Source organism: Dermacentor andersoni, chromosome 1, assembly GCF_023375885.2.
Source record: "Dermacentor andersoni chromosome 1, qqDerAnde1_hic_scaffold, whole genome shotgun sequence".
NCBI lineage: Eukaryota > Metazoa > Arthropoda > Arachnida > Ixodida > Ixodidae > Dermacentor > Dermacentor andersoni.
In genome coordinates, this window is record NC_092814.1 from 132,793,693 (window position 1) to 132,820,953 (window position 27,261).

General features: G+C 42.6%; 2 protein-coding genes across 10 annotated transcripts in view; both read right to left on the reverse strand.

The window, feature by feature from the left end:
* PIG-U (phosphatidylinositol glycan anchor biosynthesis class U) overlaps positions 1-9,584 on the reverse strand; it is a 59,079-nt gene extending 49,495 nt beyond the window's left edge. The window contains exons 1-3 of one of the 3 annotated variants that reach the window (XM_055062047.1): positions 9,477-9,584; positions 8,716-8,780; positions 8,555-8,629 (exon numbers count right to left, since the gene is read on the reverse strand). In XM_055062047.1, the coding sequence (XP_054918022.1) occupies positions 8,555-8,629; positions 8,716-8,780; positions 9,477-9,564 (228 nt within the window). In that variant the 5' untranslated portion in view covers positions 9,565-9,584. The other 2 variants (XM_055062046.2, XM_050191516.3) reach the window with 2 other exon arrangements.
* Positions 9,585-25,831: 16,247 nt separating this feature from the next.
* Positions 25,832-27,261, reverse strand: part of vir (VIR_N domain-containing protein) — a 353,139-nt gene continuing 351,709 nt past the window's right edge. For all 7 annotated transcript variants that reach the window (XM_055062055.2, XM_055062056.2, XM_055062054.2 and 4 more), the window contains one exon: positions 25,832-26,047. In XM_055062055.2, coding sequence (XP_054918030.1) covers positions 26,008-26,047 — 40 coding nt within the window. In that variant the 3' untranslated portion in view covers positions 25,832-26,007. The remainder of the gene's footprint in view (positions 26,048-27,261) is intronic.

The window sequence follows — 27,261 nt, forward strand, 5'->3', positions numbered from 1 at the left end:
TGTGTTGCTGTTGGTTAGTTGCAATCACAACGTGCAAGTTCTAGAGGAATTCTCTGTCTCAAATGATAATTTTGAAATATTAACTGTGCAAAATGGCTCCAGGATTATATCAGTGGTCTATTGGCCTCCTAACGCTCGGTGTAAAGTTTTTCTTGATTTTTTTTTTAGTAAATGTTAGAATTTGTGTCCCAAAACAAATATGTACTATGTATTTCTCAGCGGTGACCTGAACATGGATTTGCTGTTTCCAGCATTAGTAGTGATTTTCAGTCAATTCTCACATCTAGTGGATTTAAAAATCTTATAAATGAACCAACCCGCATCACTGATAGAACATAGAGTCTACTCGATATGTTTATCACAAATGCAGACTGTGAAGTTGTGTCAAGTGGAACACTTATGTGCGATATTAGCGACCATTTTCCTGTCTTTTCTTTTATTTCTGATGGAAATGAAAAAAAGCATAAACGCAGCAGTCCTGTGCATACGCAGGATATTACAGATCATTCCCTTCATGCCTTTCGAATGGAAGTTCAGATTCATGATTGGAGTCACGTTCTATCGTGTACCAACGTAGATAGCATGTACGAAGCGTTCATTGTGGATTTTAAAGCTATATATAAAACATTTTCCAGATATCGTAATCAGAAAATGTAAGAACTCTCGAAAACTTTGGATAAACACTTCCCTTTACAAGCAGATAAATTTGAAAAACCGCATGAACTGGGAATTTGTGAAAACTAAAGACATTGACAAACTTAAGGCCTTCAAGGGGTTTAGAATAAGCTCAACACTAAACTAAATGCTGCGAAAAAAAGAGTATTACCAAGCCTATTTTAACGATGTGGTGACCGACTCTGCTCTGTTCTGGAAGCGACTAAACAGTCTCATAAAACAGACCAATGTTTCTAAAGTTAACAGCATGCTTGTGAACAACCGCATTGTCCGCGCAGATCTTTCAAACGTTTTGAATGATCAATTCATAGCTGTTGGAGAGCCTACAAGTTGCAACAGAACAAGCATACTCTCGATTCATAAAACAGCACAATTTTCTGGTAGTACGGTGTTTTTTCCCACAAGTGAGAATGAAGTTAAAAATGAGTTTTATAGTCTAAAAAATTCCAAATCACGTGATGTAAATGATGTGCAAGTTAGACCAACCAAATTCGTTATAGACATAATTGCGCCCATTTTAGTTGAAACCTACAACTTATGCTTAGAAAAGAGCTGCTTTCCAAAGGAGATGCAGATTGCAAAAGTGGTAGCAACCCACAAAGGTGGAAATAAAAATGACCCAAATAATTTTAGGCCAATTTCCATTTTGCCTGTCTTTTCGAAGGGCTTAGGAAAAATCCTACACAAGCAATTGTACGGTTTCTTAGACAAACACTTGCTCATCTCGACATCACAGTATGGTTTTCTAAAAGGCAAATCAACGGAATTGGCTTTACTAACACAAAAAGAATTTATAGCTACAGCGTTTGATGCAAAAGAACTGGTCTTAAGTATATATTTAGATTTAACGAAAGCATTCGATACTGTTCATCACATTACACTTTTAGCTAAGCTTGAACAACACGGAGAATGTGGTCATACAACCGAGCTTCTGTCTTCGTATCTGCAACATTGGTCGCAGAATGTTTGCCATAATCATTCAAACTCAAAAATAAAACCTATCCCACATGGTGTGCCACAAGGGAGCATTCTCGGACCACTTCTTTTCATTGTTTACGTGACTGATCTTTTTTCGACCACTGAAAATATCAAATAGATAGGCTATGCAGACGATACCACCATTTTTTTCAGGGGCACAAATCCGGACACTCTCGTCAATTATGCAAACATTGTGCTCCAGGATATCGCAAACTGGTGTGATAGAAGCTATTTAAGAATGAATGCTAAAAAAACGCAAGCGATCATGTTTCACCCAAAGCATAAGGCCCTAGATCTTGAAGACAGGTTGTATTTAAAAAGTGAGGAAATTAAAATTTTAAACGACGTTAAAACACTAGGAGTTATATTTTCAGAAAATCTGCTTTGGAATAAACATGTGGAATCTCCTTGCGGAAAGCTAAACAGAATAACGGGACTGTTACATAACACCGACATGTCTTGCCTACCACTGTGAAACGAACTGTATAAAACTCACTTTTTCTTTCTACACTAAATTATTGTCACCTAGTCTGGGCAACTAACATCAAAACAAAACGTCGCTAAATAAAATTATGTCAAAAACGAGCAATTCGTGCTGTAGCTAATCTTTCCTCCAAAGAACACATGTTTAAATATTTTTACGAATAAAAAATAATGCCGGTTGAATTCATTTCGTCTAGCATGCATGTACAGAACAACGTTGAGAACGGGAAATGTTCATTATGTAAATTTGTTTAACCTGAATCGTCTCGAAATTCCCTACAACACGAGACATGTTGACATTTGGTTAACAAGCTTTTGTCGTACTAATTATGGACAGCAATCCGTATCCTACCACATAGCTGATCTACTAAACACCCTAACTACAAGTGGATTAAACCCGGAGACTATGTCTCCTCATTCTTTTTTCACTTATTTCCTCTTGCAAAATCCTGCTGTGCGATTCCTGTACTTGTATTTGATAATTGTATACACATTAGTACGTATATTGGTATTAGTATACATTAGTTTTAGTGCATCTATATATGTACGTATGCATATATGCGTATGTCATCTATGTATATAGAGTTTGATGCGTCTGATGTATTCAATTTTGTTTTCATTTTCTTTTTAGCTTCATTGTCACAGCTTATTTTCTGAAATTATTTCGTATGTACCTCTCTTTTCTTCATTTTTTTTTGTTCTGCACAAGAAAAGAAAAATTACTGTTTGTACGTCCATATTATCATTTCTTTTTTCTTCACATTTCCTGTAAAGTGCCTAAACTTATGTTATGTACCTATACTACTGCTGCACACTGTCGAATTGTACCATAGGGGACCGGGCTTAGCCAAGCTGCAGTAATGCAGCTTTTTCTCGCCACCCCCTTTCTCTCGAGAGATGAAATAAAATTTTGATTTGAAGTCCAAGTGCAATAAGATCCTATCGCCCCCCCCCCCCCCCCTGCACTGTGTGCTTTAGGTGCAAGTGAAAGTGTGCGAGGGTGAGGCAAGAAAGATGGTGGCTTCACAAGTGCCACCTTCCCGTCCCGCACGTCCAAGGGGAAAGACGGGGACAGGAGCCAGCTTGCGGTAGTGCGATCAAGTACGCATAAGGGGGCAGAGTGGGGAGTAAGTTGGCGCCCCTCTCGGCTGTGGCTGTGCATGGCTGTAAGCGTGGTTGAGCGCTTGCGCAGCACCACAACCTGCTTTAGAGGTAATCTGCCGCATGTGCAAACAGTGGACGTGCCGCCGAGATGGCGTGGCACCATGTAAGCTGTCTTGCCGCACATTTAGTATTGGAGGCTGCCGTATTCTCAGAGTTTTGGTGACCCGTTGGAGAGATAGGCAGACGAAGCATTTGCTCACCACCACCGGCACTCTTCCCAATAGTGTCGGCCTAGTGCGGGCGACGCTATCAGCCGTGGCGGCGGAGTGCACGTGGAAGCGTGGCTGGCTTCGCTTAACTCTTTTTCTACCATGGGGAAAATAAGTGTTTTTTGTAGGCTGGGTCCGATTTTTTTTCTGAAAGAACTACTGCACTCAATGTTTTATGTAATACATAAACAAAAGCACAATGAATGCACTTTTCACGCATATTAGTTTTATTAATGAGATTGATGTCATAAAAAAGATATAAATTGCTAGAATAAAGATTGTGGGATAAAATTGAACAAAGTTTGTAAAGACATGCTTGTATCTACTAAGAAAAATATGCAACAAAAGTTATGCGATATACAATATGTATTGCCGTCTAATAGGCACCATCTCCTAAAAAATCAAAAATTTTTAGTGAACAGGTATTCCGCTACAAATATTTAACTGCAAGCACTACAGTTGGGCATGCCAGGCTGCGGCCGCCGATGTTCCGGGCTTGTTTGCATAGTTGTCGCTCTCAGAGTCAAAGTCCGACGAAAATAAGCATGCTCAGACTCACTGATGCTTGATCCATCAATAACATCAGCCGCAGCCGCAGTGAAATCACGAGATCCGCTATCTTTCAAAGCGCACACGCGCCGTTCCAGGAGGCAACCATTTTTGCTTTCTACTTTGATGATCCCGAAACTTTGGAGCGTGTTCATAAATTACCACCTGGCAGGAAAAAAATCGAACTGCTTAGAAAACAAAAATATAGTTCTCCTTCACGACCGATAATGCAGTGTGTCCATGAGCGGTGCAGGAGGTCTCGAAAGCCATGTTTCAAAGCATCGTTAGCAAGCTAATGATGCTCAATGGGTGCGGTACGGAAAGAGTTCATTTATACCACCTAGAAGCTATCGTCTACATACATGGCATGAAACTATATCATTTGTCGTCGACTCCCAAATATATCAAAATGAATTGTTTCCTCATTCAAATTTGCTTTTTCCATTGCCAGATAATTCGGAAAATTCTGCGGCCTTTTTCCGTGCAAGAAAAATCGATCGGCAACTGTGCTTATTTGCATAAAAGGTTGAATTTCAATAGAACGAAATTTCGATATAACGAAGCAAGTTGCCAATTTTGCAGACTTCGTTATATCGAGGTTTAACTGTACTTCTGACATCAGTGTCATGCTTTTCATAAACTTCTTGCACAATGACTGGTGGAACATTCGTTCTCTGTATGTCACTTATTTTACATAATAAATAAACGATTGTGCTTGTATGATGTTCTTGCGCCAACATGTTTTATTTGTTTAGTGAATTATAGAACTGCATTTCTTTTTTTTTCGACCATGACAACAACATCAGGACCAGTAATTAGACTATTTTAACCTCTTGCAGATAATTGTGCATTAAGAAACAAAATACCTAGTCTCGTCGTTTCTGCGTCAAAACCACAAGCAACGTGAATAAGTGCAGGGCTTCCTGACGCTTCTAAACGACTGCTTGCTAAGACAATTGCCTAATTACACTGCAGTTTCAACTGTACAGGTCCGAACACTTCACATTCGCCTTAATCCTATATTAAAATTTCCACCGATGACAGTTAGTTGTGAGGTTTGTCTTACATCTTAACCCTACTTAAATCTCGTTCAGAAAAAGCATTGCTTTGCCGAGAAATGTGAAGCACATGGAGCAGCTCACTTTCGTTTTCTTTGTCACTAAATGAAGCCATTATTACAGAAGCAGCCCTTGTAATAATGACTTCATTGTTTTGACCTCCTGATAAAATACTGCTCGCGGTTTAACAGAAAGTGAACAGCTTTGCTCAGCGAACAACCAGGCGCTATGTGCAACCAAGAGTTCACGCTTATTTACGGGTGTGTGGGGGTGCAAAAGCCCAGATGTTTGTCTCTGTTTACAAGTGGCACCACTGCCACTTTGTTATGAATGTGCAGTGTTTAATTTCAGCCAAACATTAAAAAGCGGAACATATCGATGCATTCCCACAGACGGCTCTAAGAAAGAAATCGGGACTGAGACCACCCGGCCACGGCGGCCACATTTCGATGGGGGCAACATGCATAAACACTCATTTATTTATATTTAGGTGCACGTTACAGGACCCCAGGTGGGCAAAATTTATCCAAAGTCCTCCATTACGGAGTGCCTCGTAGTCATATTGTGGTTTTGGCATGTAATATCCAAGAATATATATATTTTTTTGACAGACCGCAGCAAGCTGCATGTTTTGATCGGCTATTTTTTCTCCCGGGCACTCATTTCATGGCAGAAGACATGCTCAGGCAGTTATTGATGCATACGGAACATTAAAAGTAGTTACATGAAAGTAAAGCGACGGTTGCAGAAGTTTAGAAAGCATGCGCTCTCATGCAGTTACGCCTCTTGTGGCGGGCACTGGCTCTATATGAAACTGAGGTGGCCGTTTCATGACTCAGGTAATACTTTGTTATCGCTATCAATGCTTCGCCATTTGGGTGAAACTGCAACTTTTTCTTCTTTTCTTACTTTTATGCTGCGCAGCGCACCTACAGTGGTGGTGTTGCGCCTTCCATATTGGAAGATTAACTGAAGTCACATGTCGTGGTGAGTGAAGTAGCGATTAGTGTGTTTTACGTCATCGCATTTGTGTATGTGACCTTGAATCTCTGGCTGGAGGTGCAGCTTCCTCTAGAGGGAGGGAATGCAGCGTTGTGTTTGAAATTTCAGCTGTTTTCACGGCGCACAGTCCTGCAATAATTTGCAGACATGATGGTCAGCAAATGATGTATACACTGCACTTGTCTGTTTAAAATGGCCAAACCTGGTGAGGGGCCCTTTCAGGCAAGAACTCCTCATATCCCATCGGCTGCCATCACCACTATACTATTGAGACGTGTACTTGTTTATCTTTATTGGGTGACCGCGTTTAACAGTCTAAGAAATGTTATCGCTCAGCGCCGGATGCGCCTGCACATATCGAAAGTTCCTTGACTGTTATCGAGGGTCTATCCATTGTCTCTTGTCACTAAACCTTGTGTAACCCGATTGTTTGTATGCGCGACGCGAATTGTGTAGAACTTTCTGGAAGACACGCGGGCACCAGCTATTATTCTGGAAGCTTCAATGGCTCATGTATAAAAGCCGATGCGCTTGTTCCGCAGATTAGATTTCGATGATTGACGCCCGTGTTCGCCGCTATCACTGTGCTTTGAGTGTAACCTGCTTTTATGGGCCCAAGTTTGCCCAATAAAAGAAAGTTAGTTTCGTCATTCACAGATTTGCCACTGCATTGTTCACCGTCACTACTACGTGACGCTATGGTTAACCTTTGTCACCAATCATCTTACTGCGTGCAGCCTCATGAAGCTTCCACAAAGCCCAGCTCTTTGGAAGAAACTCTTTATTCCACTCTTCTCGCATATGCACACAATTACATGCACACAGACAAAAGCTGTAGCAGACAATATACATTCTCATGTGGAAGTACTCGAATGTTTTGAAGAAACGTCTACAATTATTGCCCTTTTGTATTTTTATAGGTACCTAAATAACATGCATACATGTTATTTAGGTAAGCTTAACAGAGCGACATGCTTCAGGCAGTCCCAATGATGTCACATCGGAGAGCAATCAGATTGCTCATATGAATGACATCACCCACCAATTCTTTATAGAATGGGTAAGGGTGGCCGAAAACACAGCAAACACGGGGCTTCACGAACTGCTGTGATCTCATCCACACGGACTGCTCATCATCAAGTCCCCAAGTGCGCACCTTAAGTACAGCAACACTCATTCAAATGGGCTCTAAAACAATGTGCCTAAGAAAACTACTTGTGTACAACTGCCCCACTGTGGCAATTCTGTGCATGGGAAGCAAGTGTGAGTTGCCATATAGGTTATCAAGGTTGGATAAGATTATATTGTGCAGTTTATCTTGTGTGGTATCATGAATACTGGACAAAAAGAACATGGTTATATTTTCCAGCCACCTTCATTAGGATGTGCACTAAAAAAACAACAAAACAAATTTTACTAAAGGTCACACAGAGTGAGCTATCATTTCTACTTATATCACGACTACCTCTGGGCAAACAGCCTGAAGTTTCTCTTACTAGGTCATTCATTGGGCAAGCAGAAACAGGTGTGCTGCACCTAGACCAGTTCCAGGCACTTTCTCTTGGGACATCTGAAGAGCTCCAGAGCAGAGCAATTTTTCCTGTAGTGTGCACTCTCTACTCAATCACCTCCAGGTACACTGTTTGACTGCCGAAAATTGTCACAATGATGTTTCCAACTATTTTTACACCGAAAGCATATTTAGCGCCAGCAAACAAGGACGTAAGGGAGACGACAACACAATGCGCATTGTGTTGTCGTCTCCCTTACGTCCTTGTTTGCTGGCGCTAAATATGCTTTCAATTTACCAACACGCCCAACAAATGGCAATGCTACAATTTATTTTTACACCACCAACATTGCATGGTCACTGCTGACACTCATGTACATGGGAGAAAAAGGTAAGCCCAAGGTCTCACTCCAACACAACAGCGTTTCAGTGACACCTGCTCATGCTTGAAAGCAGGCTGTTGGCGCCGGATATTTTGCATGCTGATCAGATTTAGCAACCATGGCACACTAACTTCCCTTACCCATCTGGAAAGTGATGCTGCGATTTCCTGCACTGAGAAACATTACTGGGAGAGTGAAATGCGAGATTGGAAGCTGCCAAAATTTGTGTATATGTGAGTGTATCAATTTCCATTGTTGCGATTTCCCCATGTAATGGGAATAGAAGTAGTGCAAAATTGGTATCTTTAAAAGTTTTTGCAGGGGCCCTTTAACTCTTTTGAAAACTGACAGTGCAAGAGAAAATGAAAGACTAAGAATGGGAAAAACTATTCCGCAATAGCATAGCACCACAGTGGCACGGTCTTTTGTTTACAAGCGTTTGTTACAAATGTTACAAAAGCTCATGCGGAATCCGAAACTTTTTTGCTGCACTGTGGTTGTGTACTCGCGCCAACACAGAGAACAAGAAAACACGCAACTTACAATAAACAAAAGCGGTATCCATTGCTCATCAATAGCCTTCGTGACGTAGTCATACACCAGTAAGCTCAAAGGAGGCTGCAAATGTAAGGCCAACGCATTAGTTTCACAAAGGGTAGCGAGGGTTGTCGGTATTTGCAGGTTCACAACGTGAATGAACTTACCTCATGGAAAATATCTCCATCATAGGGCGACAGTTGCATGCGATGGAGGTAGAGTCCTTCAGTGACTACATTGCAATGGAAAAATGAAAGACCGTAAATTTTTTTCAAAGGTTTCTCACACACGGAGTCGCACACCGACCTCCGAAGGCCGTTACCAAGCTTCCCCTTGCAGTTACATCGCGAGCTGAAGTACCGCGTCATACCTTGTTTAAGTTTGGTCAAGCATTGCCTTAGAAACGAAATGTGAAGCTAGGTATAGGCGTCACACAAGCATGTTACACTTTTTGCTTCTAAACATGTTCGCCTAGTTGAACATGGTTTCTGCCTATATATGCAGCGAAATTTTGTTCCAGACACATTCTATAACTAGTGCACGAACATTATTTCGACAAGCTATAGATACATCGGTACCATAGTATTGCTACGTTGTTGAAATAAAAGTCGCAGGTGCCTTCCCAGCGGCAGCGAAAATCTGACATGACATGCGACACACAAATGAGCAATACCAAACGCCGGTAACGCGAAAGTGCACACGCTGAGGTACAATCTATTCTTACCACGCCTCCACGAGTTCATAGGCGTTGACACTTCGACTCTGTCGGACACTGGGCGCGCCAGAGGTGTATAAATAAGCCCCAAGCGTAAAATAAACCCCAGAACCAAGACCAGCCCACCCGAACCACACGACATGATTGTTTACTCCAGACTGCTCCAGACCATAGATTCACAGAACACCTATACAAACTTATAGAGTTTCATACAATAGTCCATGTAGCGGCGCTCGTGGCGCGACCGAAGCGGGCTCCGCTCGCTTGCCCCTGTCCCCGCTTGTCCAACAAGGCTTGTCATAGCGCTTGTGCGTGGCTTGTGCATACAATGCCATTGGCTTGTGGCGGAAGTAGCGGCGGCGCTGTCATCGCCCACTCTTCCCAGTTAGATGTTTTTTTAGTTTGCTCTGCGGCTTGGCTGGCGTGACTTAAAAGAAGCAGTGTCTAAACCATTGTTACGCTTCAGGTTGCACAACTGGATATGCGCGCGAGCAACATAGTTGTAAGGTACCGCTTTCTAAAGCCACGAAAGACGAAAAACGACGACTTCTTTGAGAGCGTAACCTCCATCGGCTTGACAAGCTACATGACACCAATTACGCTGTGCGCGAGTTGCACATTGAACAGCATTTTATTGCAAGAGACTGCCTGCATACCATCAATGGCGTTGAAGTTAGAATGCCAAGGGGAACGCCAACGCTTGCCCCTAATGCAGGTCCGACGATTTTGCCCAACCTGCCTGCATATTTAACACCAAAAACTCTGGGTACGCAAAGCGGCATTAATTGCCATTAATAGCCTTAGCTATTACAATCTTGCCAAGAGCGTCATTGGATCAAACGTTCAAGAGGAAGTTGTAAGCTCGCTTTTGACAGTTGACTGCTAGTTCGGACAAGCAGCAGGACTTGATTGACTTGTTGCCTGATGAGGGCGATCTTGAAGGCGTCGAAGGTTCGCTTGATAGCATCTCTCTGACTGTACCGGGCCACCCATACATTATTCACCGTACTGACTCAAGACTTATTATGTGGCAAGCATTGTCGCAAGGATCTGTGTACTGAAAACAAAGTGTAGTGCATGCATGAGCCAGCTTCTGCGGCCTGCTTCAGATGGAAAGTGCTTAAATGCTGCCGTTTTCACGAGATCGTGCGACTTCGCTGGTCTTCTCTACCCTTCACTGAAGCTTTTCGTGTTTATTGGTGAACTCGAAGACATTTTCACTGACTGCTTTAGCAAGAGTTAGCTACATCGAGACAGAATTGTGGATGCGTTGGCAATCATCAACAAGAGCAGCATTGGTGGTGTTGGTTGTGGTGAACATTGCAAGGTATTAACCGTGAAGTTGATCGGTTTTTACGTCGTCACACGAATACATTTCTACATCAAAGGTCTGAATAAGTCTCGTGATCAGAAACAAAGTGCACGACAGCAACTGGAGTTAAGTCGATAATAAATGGCTGCAGTGTCATAAATGTATGCAGCCATTCTTGTGCCTATTCTAATGCACTGTGTTAATTTTTGAATTAATGTGCAAATAGGAAACTCTTTTTGAGTAATGTGAATAAATAACGTGCTTTTGTTCCCACGTCTGATGACCGCAAGCTGGGAGAAATAAGAAACAAGATGTGTGCAGTGAAGTGTTGTATTTTGAACCCAAGGTAGAGTGAGCTCCCAAAACATTTGAGTAGTGTATTGGCAAATGTCATTATGCATTATGTCATTATGCGACATGTCATTATGTCATTATGCGACAAGTTGTCATATCTGGGCAGCGGTGACAGCAAAGTAGCAGCGGGTAAAAGCTGACAGAGAAAGAGTGATCATGTAATCGCTGCCTACTCAGTATACATGGAAGTGAGCTGCAGTGTTTAACATGTGGACATGTAAATTTAAAGCGATGCTAAGATTTTTTTTATCGAATAGTGTTTTACATGCCAGCCCGGCCAGTTGCGTGCACGGAACTGCTGAAATAAAGGGATGGTACAGTGTGCACGTATTCAGTCATTTTGCACAGAGAACAGAAAATGTGAGAAAAAGAATGGGTGTAAGGAAATATGATAGAATGTCTGATGGGTGCACGGCAATGACCACCCATTCATACGTGACGTGCCTCCGAGCGGCGTGCGTCTATTTGTCGTACAAAAATCCCTCACGTGACCTGATCCTAGGTGCCTAAGGACAGCATCATTTAGGGATTTTTGAGAAGGCGCGATGCTGGCGCCGAGCGACGCCGTGGCGTGTTCGTCCTCGGCGTGATCGTTCTCTGGACCGCGCGTTGTTCAACATTGCTCATGTAATCGTGCGTGCGTTGCTTGTGTGTTGGTTGTAGGTTCTGTGTTACTTGGCGGAAAGCCGTGAGTAGTGGCGGTGCGGCAATGCGGCTTTGGCCTCGATGAGCACTACAAAATCTGCGTTGTGTGACCCGTGCTTTCTTGAGAACCCGGCGGTGGTGGCAATTGAAATATCGAAGTTATCTAGCCACCATATCGAAGTGGCCTAGCGCCTCGGCAGCGAAGTTCTGCGAACCGCGATGTGGCGTCGCCGTTTCCGACTTTGCTTAACGGACATCGAGGCATGTGCTGCTCGCTGCAAGTCATGTAAATGCAACTGCGTCGACCGCCCACTGTTCAGCGCTGAATGTGTGTTTAGTGTGCTGTGCTTGAAACGATTGATGCAGTCGTGCAGCGGGGGTGGCGGAGGAGCAGAGTGGCTTAGGGTTTGCGCGTTCACAGACATGTGCTCCCGTCTTGGTCTCATTAGCGGATGTCGCGGGATTGTGGTGTGCTAGCTCCTTGCCTAGTATGAAGTTTACGACGCTAACACACAGCATGTTCACGTTTTTCCGCGCTATATGTCATTTGCATGACGGCCGCGTTGAAAACGAGACATATAGTGTTCTTTGCGTTTGTGTGTTGTAAATTACTTTCTATTGTGGAAGTTCTGGGAGTCTTATTACGCAAGGAGTGCGAACGTAAACATGAACACATATGTGTGTCTGAAATTTTGAATTACTCATAATACCCTTTACAACTGATAAGTAGGCTACACGGCCTGTGTGAATCAGCTACCGTATATTGCGACGCTCTTCCGTGTGGTAGACTGATGCATGGTGCGCGTTTATTTCTTACTGTTGTAAAAACCACTTGTTTATCCACTCAATACAAATGTACGGCTTCTTCGCCGCAGTACATTTTAGTTACGCGGTGAAGCATACTTAAAGTGGGAGGGGGCCGCTATCAGCCAGCATAGTATGTCCACTTAGGTGACCTGAGAGGCGGCGGGTGCGCGAGTGTGTAATTAAAGAAGTCTTATTATGGCCAGTGATAGTGGCCCCTTTTCAGTTTTAGTATGCTTCACTGCAGTGCATTGCTTAGGCTTCACCGCGAAATAATAGTGTATTGCGAGAAAGATAATCATTGCTAGACCGCAATACAGGGGTGTAAATAAGCATCGTGCAGTAAAGCATACTAAGAGTGGAAAGGGCACATAGGTTTACACTGTGCTCATTACTTTCAATTGTGACATAATTTGCAAGTGCATCTGTGCTCGTTGTAAGCTTCATTGACAATTCTTTGTACATTACAAATTAATATTGCAATGAAGCTTACTAAAGCACATTCGCCATTATGGTACGTGTTATTCACCTTCAATGCAGGAGCACAATGCGGATTCTTGCCCCTGCTTTTGGCTGGACTGCACATGCTCTTTGAGAATTGATTCATTGTTCATAAGAGCACTGGTACTTTACTCTAAACTAGAGGGCTCAAGTTGATATGAAAGCACAATTTTTATTAAGGGGACAAGATGTTGCCAAGATGGTTGCAGCACAGCTTTTTTTTTTTCTTCCAGGCACCTTTTCTACTTGAAGCTTCCATCGCAGTGTTTCGAACCTCTTTGAACCAGCACATAGTGTATATAAATATTGGACACTGATTGGGAACATCACCTAAGTTCATGCCTATATATAGTAAAAAGATGTAGCACGACCAGACAAAATAAAAGAAGGGGGTGGGCTGTAGCAATACTAAGTGTTAAATGGTGCTTTATCCTTTACCTTGAGTTTTCTGTTTTTGTGCTTTTTATGAATCCTCCGCAGTAACCACGCGAGTGCTGAACTTGAGCTTGTTGGTTTCAAGTCTCATGGTTGTTACTAACAGAACAGTGTGATAAACGAACAAGGGCTTGGAGGCATCCATTCACCTTGCTTGCGTCATGGTGCTGCTTCATAAGCACAGTGAGCATCCAGGCCAACTAGGAAGGGAGGTTTGTTGCAATTGCTTCTGAAATTTATTGCCACCAAACCAACAGTGCTCTCAATGACAGCTTTTGGACAGTAGAATGCTTGCACCCAGCAAAGTCTTAAGAAGGAAGCATTCAGGATGTGCAAAATAGGCTTTTGAAGCTGGCAGCATTACTGAAGGGGCTTTGCCCATCTGCCCTCTTTATGGATACACAAAGATGATTTCCTCTTTAAGAGGGATTGTTTCAGAGGTCGTTACATGGCAACAGTGTTGGGTGTTTACTAGCTTGTCTTTGCCCACTGTTAATAACCTGTTCCTTCTCCAGTGCCTACTTTTTGGACACAATGTGCTCTTCATGCATTCGTGCATTTGTAGCTTGTAAAGACGTCTATTACCCCTTGCCTCAAGCTGGTCTTTGCTGATGTCACCCAAGAAGCCATTGGGGAGTATGGCAATGTACGCTTACAAAACACCGTCGATACCAGTGAAACTAAATTAATGTAGCTGCTGTTCTTTTTTTGTCCACTCCATCCTTGTTAGTTACAATGAGCAATGTCCGAACAGAAGGCATATGTAGTTGGTCGTGCATAGCCTGTGCACTAAGACTTGTTGGCATGTTATGACCTTAGCACAGTGTTTACATGTAAAAACCTTCTGATGTGTTGATGACTTCCTTCTCTTTATCATACTTTGCCTGGTGGAGCCAGCAAGTGGGTCAACCAGATGTTCAACAGGCTTCCCACTAGTTTTCCCAGAGTCTCCTTACCAGGGTGCTGCTCATAGATATCTGTTTTCTTGACCTTGCAGTGCACTTCAACCATGGCCACACCTGCTAAACCTATAGCATGCGATCAAAGAAGTGCTATACATCATGTTGCTCCAAACTCGTAACATGTGCTACAAGGCCTTGAGGAACACCCTCATTTATTTACGCCCTCATCATACTGTATGAAGATTCGCATGATAAGTGCGACAATTAACATCTGCTGGTTTTTCAGTGTTATTCCTGTCCAGCTTGCTGAAAGCTATCCTGTTTCAAAAAGCAAACGACCGCTGCTAGACAAGAAGTGCTTAAAACAAGGGTCGCTATAACCACATATGTCACACGAAATGAAGGCCACTGAGTATACAGGCGGTTTACTTCATATCCGACAAGCTTGGTTCTCTCTTTGCTAGTGAGTGAACTCAACTTGCCCCGAATACATGGCCTGTGACAAACTATGTGCCAGATGCTGTGTCCCCTGCAAAGCTGAAGATGTGTATAAGATCCTGACACCCTGCAGCGGCTTCTACACTGGGCAAACAGGCTACTATAAAAACGACTGCCTTTACTAATATGCTAATAACATGAAAACGGGCAGAAATTTGGCTATTCCACCAGATGTGTGTTGTTCACAGAAACTGGAGCTATACAAGTGCAGATAAAAACAATGATGTTTGAAAATAGTAGAGCTGCACTATATTCTGCACAAGCAGTGCTATCTGCAGTGCTGGTACCTTATAGCCACAATTCATGGCTGTACCACCATGCAAAGGCACTATTCTTGAATTATTAACTTCAATTATATTTATGGTGGCCATATATTGCAATTACATATCCACATTGTGTGCAATATGGTTAAATGTCAATTATGATAGCCATTCCTGATCTGAAATGCAACAAAAGAGCAAATATAGGCAACAAATTGCAATTCAAAGACACAAAAGGCAACCAGCGCACAGGATAAGTGACAGACTTCCTTTTATTGAAAAAGAAACATGACGTGTCATGCCACCACCAGTGGGTAGCAATCTTTCAAGCTTGGGTGACAGAGGCAAAACTTAGCAAAATGCTACAATCACGCTGTAAAACGGCCTTGGACACAAAAAAAACATCATATTGTACAGAATGAAAGGGCAAGACTTCATCTAAGAACAGTCTATGGCACCACATACTTGAAGTGGTGTAAAAAATGTTGACATGCCCTAGCCATAAAGAAAAAGCAGCAAACACAGAAAACATGCCTTAAAATGCAATGTGCAGAGTCTGAAACCAAGAAAAAACAACCCGAAAAAGGTTTCCCTAAGTCTTTCAATTATTAAAATTGTCAAACTGTATCATCACTTCTTAAAGGGACACTAAAGCGAAACAATAAATCAGTTTAGACTAATGGAGCATTGCTTGAGAACCCTACAGGCAGTCATTTCAAAAGAATGGTTTGATTATTAGATGAGAAAATGAAGGTCAAAGTATCAGTATTTGAATTTCGCGCCGAAACCCCAGCGCCGGTACGTCAGCGTGACGTCAGGGATTCCAACGTATGTTTTCGCATTTGGGCCGCGTTCGCTGAATAAAGGTTCCCAAAACTTTTCATGTTTAATATTTAGTTCCTTTCGAACACAATGTAGTCAATCTGTACCGCTATATATATTTAGTAGGCCCTAGAAAATGCCATTAAAATCCATGACGTCACAGCCCCCAGGTGCGGGAACTCAAGTAGGCGTCGCCACCCATATTTCTTTCTTGCGCTTTTTCTGGCTTACCAAACGTCTTATCGTTGTAAGAGTGGTGTTTTTGCTGTTGTATAACGGTAATTTACTGATGCAGAATAAATCATTTTTCACTTTAGTGTCCCTTTAATGAACCTGCACAGCTGAAAAGGAAGGAAGGAAAGCTTAATAGCAGGGCTGCAGAAAATGTCACCGAATAAATATACTTTGCTTATCAACGATACCTGTGGTTTAGTTGTAGTCTGTGTATAAACTAATTGTGTATAAACTTTTCTTGTTTAGAATGGCTGAGCGGATAGGGAAAAAATGACCATAAGAGCACCAGGTGTATGCATAGTCTACGCACAAAAAGCCACTGCTTTCTTACTTTTTTTTCTCTGTATTACTATTCATGAGTATTTAGGTGCCTTATTAGCACTGCTAACATCCCACTGCAAAACACAAAATTGGGCAAGTTGTGGCATAAAGAAAATTGCAGTTTCACTCATAATGTGAAACAATGATGCAGTAGCTGGTGAAATATGCACAGGAAGCTTACTTCATGCAGTGTTTACTGAACTGAACACTTGCCAATGCAAGTCGGTAATCTCCTTAAAAAAGTAAGATAAGTAAGAGTCCTATTTAGTTGTGGGAGTTGTGCCTCAGTGTTGAAGTGGAAAGACTCGGCTTTTCTTCCTCCTCTTTCATATCCGGACTTAGCCACTGATCTACAGCAAAACAACCCTTTAGCTTCTTACTGCTGAATTCGTTTTGGTTTTCTCAAATCTATATTTGGGCTATGCATTGCTATGTCTCGCGCTTTGCTTGAGGAAAACAAGACACCAACAGCGCCATCCAGTAAATCTGAGAAGCCAAGCACTAGAAGAAGATTAATGAAGCAGATGCACCCAATCATTGTCATCACATGCAAGAAGAAAACTTAACATAGGACTGCCTTCACAAGTGGGAAGGTGATGTGCAAGAACTTGAAGGTGTGGATGCCAGCTCTATATACAGTATGCAGACATTGAGCAGGTGTTAGCCAATCTAGGCACCTGTTGGCTAGATCACGCTCTCCAGGATTAGTATTCACCACGACTGTACCTTCAGCAGAGTGGCTGAAATGTAGAATTGTGGACTGCCACTCTTTTGATCGTATGTTTGAATCCTCGCAGCACAACGAGAACTTTATTTGCAATATTCTAGCAAGAAATTCGGGAATTCCAGTGACAACACCAGTAGACATCAGAACAACCAGGGGAGTTAGCCAATAGCAGCTATTGCTGTAAAAAATAAGACTGGCATAAGCACAAGAATTGAGATGGGCATACTACATGCCTTTGTTCTGGTAGTGGTCCACTACTTTGGTGCTACAGTTAATGATCTCCACTGTCACTGGACATAATAAGAGTTCTTAAATTATACACTCGCGCACCCGCCGCCTCTCAGGTCACCTAAGTGGACATACATGCTGGCTGATAGCGGCCCCCTCCCACTTCTAGTATGCTTCACCGCGTAACTAAGCTGTACTGCGGCGAAGAAGCCGTACATTTGTATTGAGTGAATAAACAAATGGTTTTTACAACGGTACAGAAATAAACGCGCACCATGCATCATTCTACCACACGAAAGAGCGTCGCAACATACGGTAGCTGGTTCACACAGGCCATGTAGCCCACTTAACAGTCGTAAAGGGTATTATGGGTAATTCAAAATTTCAGACACACATATGTGTTTATGTTTACGTTCGCACTCCTTGCGTAATAAGACTCCCAGAACTTCCACAATAGAAAGTAATTTACAACACACAAACGCAAAGAACACTACATGTTTCGTTTTCAACTCGGCCGTCATGCTAATGACATATAACGCGGAAAAACGTGAACATGCTGTGTGTTAGCATCGTAAACTTCATGCTAGGCAAGGAGCTAGCACACCACAATCCCGCGACAGCCGCTAATGAGACCAAGACGGGAGCACATGTCTGTGAACGCGCAAACCCTAATCCACTCTGCTCCTCCGCCACCCCCGCTGCACGGCTGCACCACTCGTTTCAAGCACAGCACACCAAACGCACATTCAGCGCTGAACAGTGGGCGGTCGACGCAGTTGCATTTACATGACTTGCAGCGAGCAGCACATCCCTCGATGTCCGTTAAGCAAAGTCGGACACGGCGACGCCACATCGCGGTTCGCAGAACTTCGCTGCCGAGGCGCTAGGCCACTTCGATATTACAATTGTCACCACCGCCGGGTTCTCAAGAAAGCACGGGTCACACAACGCAGATTCTGTAGTGCCAGAGCTCATCGAGGCCAAAGCCGCATTGCCGCACCGCCACTACTCACAGCTTTCCGCCAAGTAACACAGAACCTACAACCAACACACAAGCAACGCACGCACGATTACATGAGCAATGTTGAACAACGCGCGGTCCAGAGAACGATCACGCCGAGGACGAACACGCCACGGCGTAGCTCGGCGCCAGCATAGGCGCCAGCATCGCGCCTTCTCAAAAATCCCTAAACGATGCTGTCCCTAGGCACCTAGGATCAGGTCACGTGAGGGATTTTTGTACGACAAATAGACGCACGCCTCCGAGCGTGCTCACAAGCAGATAGTGGTGCCGGTTACTGTAACAGCTCCATTTGCGTATAGTGGTGAAGTAATCAGCCAAGCTGTTTTAAATATACTTCAGGCACTTCCCATTAACGAGCGCATCCGTGAGGATGTGCTTTCCTTATGAACAGCTGAACAATTAGCTGAAGTACAGTGGACTCTAAACCAACGCGCCCCGTTTTTGTTCCTAGCTTCGTACTGATACACGGGACATGCCAACATTTCTTCGTTCTTTGCGTGTACACAGACGTTTCTTTTGTTTCCTTCCGAAGTATTGGCTAGCGAGTTTCACATAAGAAACCCTCATTCAGTATAATGCAGTGCCGCTGCATCATTCCACGCTGAAAGGCCCGCCCCCAGGAAGCTGCTCGCAACACTAGAAAGCCTTCTAGTTCACTGTGCTCCAGACATGCTCCAGACCATGATAGTGATGGTGACCCTGCTAAGCTTGCCCTTTGTATTGGGTCGCTGTAATCCACCGTAGTGACTTTAGTCTGTTGAAAGTGTTCAAAACGGCATAACCACAAAGAAAAAAAATCGAGCAGAATTATCAAGTGACCCCGAGCGTGGTGATTAACATAAAAAAAACATCTTCGCGCCTCCATCGATTTGCATTTTCTTATGACCGTGTTCACCGTATTATTTCTCGATAATGGTAAGGCCAGTGACTACGGTATGAGTGCAGGTCAGGGCTATAAGTGCGGAAGTGCGCACATGTCTACATTATCTACAGGGACATGCGTTCGAAAAATGATTTTGTGCTTACCGCAGCACTGTTCTTGCTCAAATCTTGTGGAAAGATAGCATTTTGGAGTCTATGTCGTTCAGTGTGAAACATGGCACAGTTAACTGTCAGGTTTTTAAGGGAAACAATGTAGCTGATCCAAGGAGTTGGAATCATACAGCGAAGCTTCGTGCGAGTGCATAAATTAGATGTTGAAACATGAGTTTGTGTTTATTGAATGTCCGTACAAAGTGATGCGGAAGGCGTTATATTGAGGCATTGTAGAGAGGCTAATGCGATATTCCGCCATGGATGCACGAAGGCAAGCTTCCTGGTGTTTTTTCTATCCGCCGCACGGCTGCTGCGGAGGCGAACACCATCTGGTGGTGGTGCAAGAAACCCAGTGGCGCGCATGCTCATCTGCGATTGGTTGGCCTATTTGGCAAGAGAACAGCCAGGCCGCAGCTAGCATCTACGGTCACGAAACCCGGCAAGGTTCTCAAAGAAAAGCAACGTTGCCTTCGTTTATGGGCTACAATTTGTTGCTGTGGAAGCGCAAGCATAAACTTGTTTCGCCACCTGCTGCAGCATTTCAGGCATGGCTGCCACGTTTTCCAGATGAGCAGGCAACACGCGGCAACCCTCCCCAACTGGCTGCTTTTTGTAGCTGCCAGCAGGTGGCGAAACAAGTTTATGTTTGCGCTGTTGTGGCAGCAGCTCGCATCCATACACGCAAGGCAAATTTGCACTTGCCTTAAAAATCGGGCAATGAATTGTGCCATGTGTCACACTGAACGACGTAGACTCCAAAATGCGACCTTCTGCAAAAGTTTAGCAAGAACAGTGTAGCAGTAAATGCAAAATGTTTTTTTTTCAAACATGTTAAGCGAAATATTCATTTCCCTGTACATGCATCAGAAGGACACATGAGGACACTTGCACGAAATCCACACTGTTGGCTGTGAAGAAAATTTATGGAATCGAACATGCATTAAGGGAATAAACATTATACGTTTAGGCAATTTGATCTTGCTCAAAAGTGACTGGCTGACCATATTATCAGGACAGTAAGGTCTCGAGCTGCAACCTGCTTTTTAAGCTTGCCTTTTGTTTTGTCAACATACTGCATTTAACTTTGCTGTAAAGTTCTTGGCCATCAAATGGTGCATGTATGTCGTTAAGTTTATGACCTGAAACTTCTCTGGGTGCCTCGTAAAGTGGTTTTGAATTTCTCTGCTACTCTAATGAAGTTTCCGTGTTAGACATCCTGCCTTTCATACTTCTTTGAGTAGATGTCAGTAAAGTGACTTATGGTAATGCAAGTCTTGGAATCTATTAAAAATTTCATGCTCAAGTACTGCAATGTAAATTCCCAAAACAGCGCAAAAAAATACACATAAGGAAGACGCGGACAAGTGCTACTACCGTAGTAGCGCGTGTCCGCGTCTTTTGTGTTTTCTTTATGTGTATGTGTATTTTATTGCGCCGTTTTTGGAATTTACAATGTTAGACCAACTAGCCCAACAGAAGGTCCTTCTCAAGTACTACAAGGTTTTAAAAAGGTATATGATTGTAGATAAAGACTGAAATGCATAAAATGTGCAAGCCCCAGTAAAAAGATATTCACTCGGCACATCAGCCACAACTTGAAATGAAGTATAAAACAATGTAAAGATAGGTGTTACAATGCCCTTTAACTCACAACTTCTTTCGCAAGTCTACAAAATTTATTGTTTAATTACAGCAAATAATTGCATGTTACACCTGGAGGAGGAGGAGGAGGAGGAGGAAAGAGAAAAGTAGAAGGCAGGGAGGTTAACCAGAATAACGTCCGGTTGGCTACCCTACACCGGGGGAATGGGAAAGGGGAAAACAAAGATCACAGGGAGAGAAAGGAGGGAAGGAAAGAAGGAAATTGCGGCAAATTCGCTGACGCGTGTGGTTTTACAGAAATTGCATTAATAGTCGCAGATGGTCGCACAAACCCGTCGTCCTTAAGAAACACAAAAGCGCCTTCACCGTTTTGTGGGCCGACGGGCGATGGGGGCGGTGTTCCAGCAGCACCTGCACGGAAAGCGGCCGATTGTACAGTTTTTGGAAAGCTTTGGCAAGTTCTTGTCTCTCTAGGGCATATCTTGGACAGTGGCACAGCAGGTGGTCGATGTTTTCTTCGGTGCCACAGACCTCGCATGCTGCACTGTCAGTCACTCCAATTAATGTAGAGTATGCCTTTGTGAAGGCAACTCCTTACTATCAATTTATGTATTACACGTGCAGTTTATTCAGACACTTGCTCTGAAAAAGACTCTCACTGGGCAGCAACAAAACAAAAGGAATCTAGGAATTTGTTCTAGAGCCGAAACTCGAATGCACAATACAAAACGAGTGTAGCTTGTCTTCGGTGATGTTGGTACACAAAGCTAGATCACTCTGGCTTGGAGTTAAAGAGGAACAAGATAAATTTTGATGTTATGCCCACCCATCTGCAAAACAGCTGTTGACTGAAGCAGCCGGTACTGCTGCGATATGAATTCATTATTTCAACTTTTTTTTTGCTTCAATATTCATTAAAGATGTCGTTATATGCCTCAAATTGCCAATGCGCTTTCTAGACTGCCTATTGCAGGCATTAAAATCAATCAGCAGGGTGTCCTAAACCTCCTACCAAACGTAGACATGGTCCTGGTCCCGAGAGCATTCCAAAGGAGTTTTTGCATAGATGTGTGGAATGAAATTTTAAATATGCAACTAAAGAATTTCAGTCCCCTGTTGATAGCGGTTGCTTTCCATGAGCATGGAAATGCTAAAGCTATACCTATACACAAAACTGGCAGCGCTGCAGACAGTGCAAATCATAGACTGATTTCCATAACATGCATTTGCTCTATGCATTTAGAGCACATCATTTACAAAAAGTTGGTTGCTTACCTGGACGAAGATAACTTGATCTTCCCTCAACAGCATTGCTTTAAAAAAGAAACAATCAACCAACTTGTCCGAGTCAATAAACTCTTCAGGCCCAAACAGATATAGCCTACCTTGACATTGTGAAACCATTCGACAAAGTGCCTCATCCAAAGTTAATTATAAAAAGCTGACTCATTATTTTTACGAACACCACAATCATCATGTGCTGGTTTTTCCTATGTTTATTGTAGAGAGCAATACATCGATTTTGCAGAAAACAAATCAAACCCTTCTGGTGTTGTCTCCGGTGTTCTGCAACAGTCTGTTAAGAGTGCTATTATATGGAAAATCTATAAATGACTAAATGAATGACATCAGTGTTCCTGTGAGATGTTGTGCCTATCACTATGTGGCGTATAATAGACTCTGAAGTGCGAATAATCAGGCCAACTTACACTCTGATGTGCATAAAATGTCTTTTATGTCCACACACATAAAAAGGGAACATTTAGAATATCCTTACAATACAAACAGTACAAGCATTAGCAAAGAGAGCTATAACAAAACTCTCTGAGCCCTAATATGGAGCATAAACAGACTAATTAACGAGATGAAAACCCTTGCATATACTGAATATTTAGTACATACCATTATGGAGTATACTAAGATTGTGGGGGATCTGTATACTAAATCAAGCCAACAAAAACCGAATAGAATCGAGAGGTTAAGATCAAAGTTTAGATTTAACAAGCATTGCCACTGCCACTAAACGCTGCAAATAGGCTGACCTACTCCCACTAGATTTGCGGAGTGGGTACAAGCAACTGATATATGTACAGTACTTCAATAGGCACTCGCTTATTGACAAATCCAGGTATATTTCAAAATTCCAAGAAATATCTAGACACTGCCATAGTTATTAAGGGGGTACGCAGGTTCTAGACTTGTAAAAAATTATGGCCAAAATATCAATTTTGAGAATAAAGCATTTTAGGAAGGTTTGTGCCTTCAAGCCCTTGCCCTCAAATTGTTAACACCAATTTCGATCGGTAAATAGAAAAAAATTGGCTTTCAAATTGCCACGGGAGCCACGAAACACCCCAAGCGAGCCAAAATTTGTTGAAACTTTCCATGCGTGCTGCGGCTGCTGCCACCAGCCAACTGCCACCATCTTGGGCTTGCGTTGAAGCTGGTTTCCTTGCGCGCATTTTGCGCCAGCTCAAACAAAACGACTGCTCTCACCGCATTTCCGAAGAGTGATTTCAGGCCTCTGATTGGGTGGAGCATACATGCGCGAGGCGAGCCCCTATCTTGCGCCGCCCATTAGCTGGTGCGATCAAAGCGGCCATTTAGTTTTTTATTTTTGTTTTGTGGTCGCCACTGTCTCCTCCGTTGCTGCCGGTTTGCATGGGTCTTATTTCTCTGCTTTCGCTCGCTTTCACGCAGCTGACACACTGTCTTTTTGTCTTGTGGCGTGTCAGGAGTCACTTGCCTAAACAAGACGTGTCAAGCTTACGAAAAAAAAACAAAAGCATCAGTGCAACGAGACGTGCCGTCGAGACGATTAAATCTTTTTTTGTCTTCTAAATTCTTGGACATTCCAATATTATTTCTCCAGTTGCGAAGCACTGTATGTCTATCGGTCTTCTCAGCATGTGATTTCCCTCTGCTTCTATTTTGTAATCCAGTGCATTAATTCATTACACAAACATGACCATATGCCATGCCTTTTTTTAATGAGTGTCTTACCGCTCCCTTTCCGTTCCAGTGAACGTGCCAGTATCTAGCATCAACAAGTTCATAGACCAAACTGTCATGACATTAGCCGGGCAGCTGGCGCGCGTCTCGTTTTCTGCTACTCACCGAACATCGCAGTCCAGGCGCCGTAGCAGAAATATTCCTCGCGTCTGTGCTTGCTGCACACCCGAGTTGTAGCCGATGGCTGTCTGCCGGTTCTAAGTTTCGCCAGCCAAGCTTCACGCAGCTCCTTGCCTTGCGGCTACGTGTGAATAAGGCTGACACCAGGCTCCGTTGCGTACGTCCGGCACTGCGGCATCGAGCAGTAGCCTACCATGCTGCATGCCTCCAAAGGCAGCCGCTACCTATTATAGTACTTTCAAATGTTGTCAAGCACACACCCAAGGCGGTAAAGCCTCACCACTTAATCAGGACCACAGCGCAGCTGGGACATTAAACTTTAGTTTTCAGCTCGCTTCGGCACTTCTGAAGCAGCCGACACACCCGCTGTGTCCACGTGATCCCTCATGCCACGTCACGCCGACGGTGGCACCAGCTTTTCCAGTGGTGTAGCTTGCCCCCAATACTGTTTTCGAGTGCGCGTGTCTCGCGCATTTTCTTGTTTACACTGGATCTAGCGGCTGGAAAACTTATACGATTGCAGTGTGGCGACGTGCTGAACGTTGGTGCAAAAAAATCGTGTTTTCCGGGAATGTATGAACTGGTAAAAACTTAGCGCAACTCTATTGGGTCATTTTTTGTGTTCTCGATTGCGAACGTTGGAGCTGGGAAAATGTATGTGATCGGAACGTATCAATGAGGTTCTGCTGTATTTAGTATGGTCATTCTCATGTAGAGCTACAAAATAATGTCATTATTATTGCTGTAGCTGCATTCTAGAAAAGGTTACAACTGTCTAAATTTCAAATGCGTGTTTCTCAGTTCTTTGTTTTTATACACCTCACAGTCTTGCAGAGCGTTTTGCTATGATGTTGTTGAGTGACAATAAGAAGTTTAGTATCAGTGTATTCATATTTAAATGACCTACGCGGTGATGCTACTTGTGTCATTCTAGCGTCATTTTGCAAATTACAATCAGAAGCAATAATGAGTGAAAATAAGAAAAGATATTCATAGTAAACGTTGGTCTGCTTTCTTACCTTTAGAATGCTTTCAAACGAATAAAGATAGCACCACCCCCTAGAGAAAGTCTTTGGCATTAGGGCCATGCACTTACTTTCTGTGTTTAGCGAGGCAAAACTGCCAAAAAGCCTTACAAGAAGTACCTATTAAGTTTATTTTCAGACTTTAATACTTCCATTATTATTATAATACTTATTATTTAGTACTTACATTATTATTATAGACTTGAAATAAGCATGAAGAACTGATCGAAACAGTGAAGTTTAGTTCAGATTGAACCAGAAATAAAGAAAAAAACATTTTAGAACCTATGTCCCTTCTTAATTTCAAGCATCTAAAATCCACAACTGTTTCTGGTATAGTTTCATTCCTAGATGTACTAAAGCAGCACTATAACACTTTTCTGATAGAGTAAGAAAATTTTTGCGATCTGTAGACAATGCTGCCATGAACAGTAGGCGATATTATTACACTGCATGTAGCAGGGAGCCCACAATCTTGTGCAAAAGAACGCTATCTTTCTTTCTCTTTCTTGTAGCTTTAAAGGTCCCCTCTATTTTGTTGTGGTATACCATGTGACAGTCCGTAGAAGCCAGTCAGTGAGCAACTGTTCATGACCATGAGCTGTTCCCAAGCAAAACTCACAAACACATTCACATCCCTCCACTCTTCTTACCTCTCCAACTTTGATGATCCACAGTACAAAAATTTACCCAAAAGAACTGAACCATTCACTGACCAAAACATTTATTTCTACACACACCCTTTTTTTCAGAATGCACAAGAATGGAATAATAAAAAAAAGTTCACACTGTACAGAGCAGTTTTGTTTCTTGGTGTATGATTTTTCAAGCCAATCCAGTCTTCTATCACGAGAATAAACGTAGCTGTGTTCCCAGCATGCCGTTATATTGAAGAAGACAAAGATGTTCTTGCTGAAATCATCCTGTAAACATTCAGAAAAATAAATGCCCACATATTAATTATTGATAACAGAAAGTCTCTAAAATAGCAAATGTTGATCAAGGACGCACTAAGTTAATTTCATTTCCCATTTCCCAATATTGTGTTATGGTAATTCATTAATATCTTTTACCTTACATGGTTCAAAGGGTATTGCGCCCCGAAAGATATTGTCACTACAGTATAAACAACTACAAAAAATGCATGCACAAATCAATGTATTAAGTAAGGAGATAAATAGCTATTTCACACTATGCTTCACAGTGTCCCGAGGGAAATCGATGTTACTTTTTTTATATTGGTTTTACTATTCTCGCATAACTAAAACAAATATTCTGATGTATAAGTAATGGATCTATGCCGTACAGAGCAAGTGATACAAAGGCGATTTTCGCACTTGTTTAACAGAGAATAGACAGCATGCTGAGTTTATTGCATGCACATTCCTTGCACGGTACAAACAATCCAACAATGCTTCTTACCATGCTACTACATACACAAATGTAACACAGTGATTGAAATTAAATAAATCAAAAGCAACGACTGCAATTACGTGTGATAAAGGCTGAATATTTAGTGCCTGTTCACATGCCTCAACAGTTGCATGGGAATTCAGCAGAGTATCTACAGGCTGCATTTTAAGGCGGTTTTTAAAATAATTTGGAAGAGGTGCATTCACATGACAAGACATAATCTGATTAGTTAAAGGAGACTAATAATAGACTAAAATAATATCGAGACTACCGGTTCTTTTTACTAATATTCGTAGCATCTTACCTAAAAATGTTGATTTCTGCAGCCTAATAAATGACTGTGATGCAGACATAATTGCATTAACCGAAATGTGGTTGACGAGTAAAGTAAGAAACTCTTAGTTATTCCACTGCAATAGAAAGTATAATGTTCACCGTACTGATCGCATTAACACACTAAGCGGTGGTGTTTTATTTGCTGTTAATGAATGCTTTGACTGTTTCCCTGTAGCCATATCATGTAACATTGAATGTGTATGGTGCTGCATTCCTGTAAACTTCAAAAAGGTTGTGATCGGGGTTTATTACCAACCACCATCATCAGCTCCGACTTTTTGCAATAGCATGTACGATTGTTTATGCCAGATAAGTGTTCGCTTCCCCGGAGCGCCAATATTATATATGGAAAATTTTAACTTCCCCAACATTTCCTGGTCAGGCACAT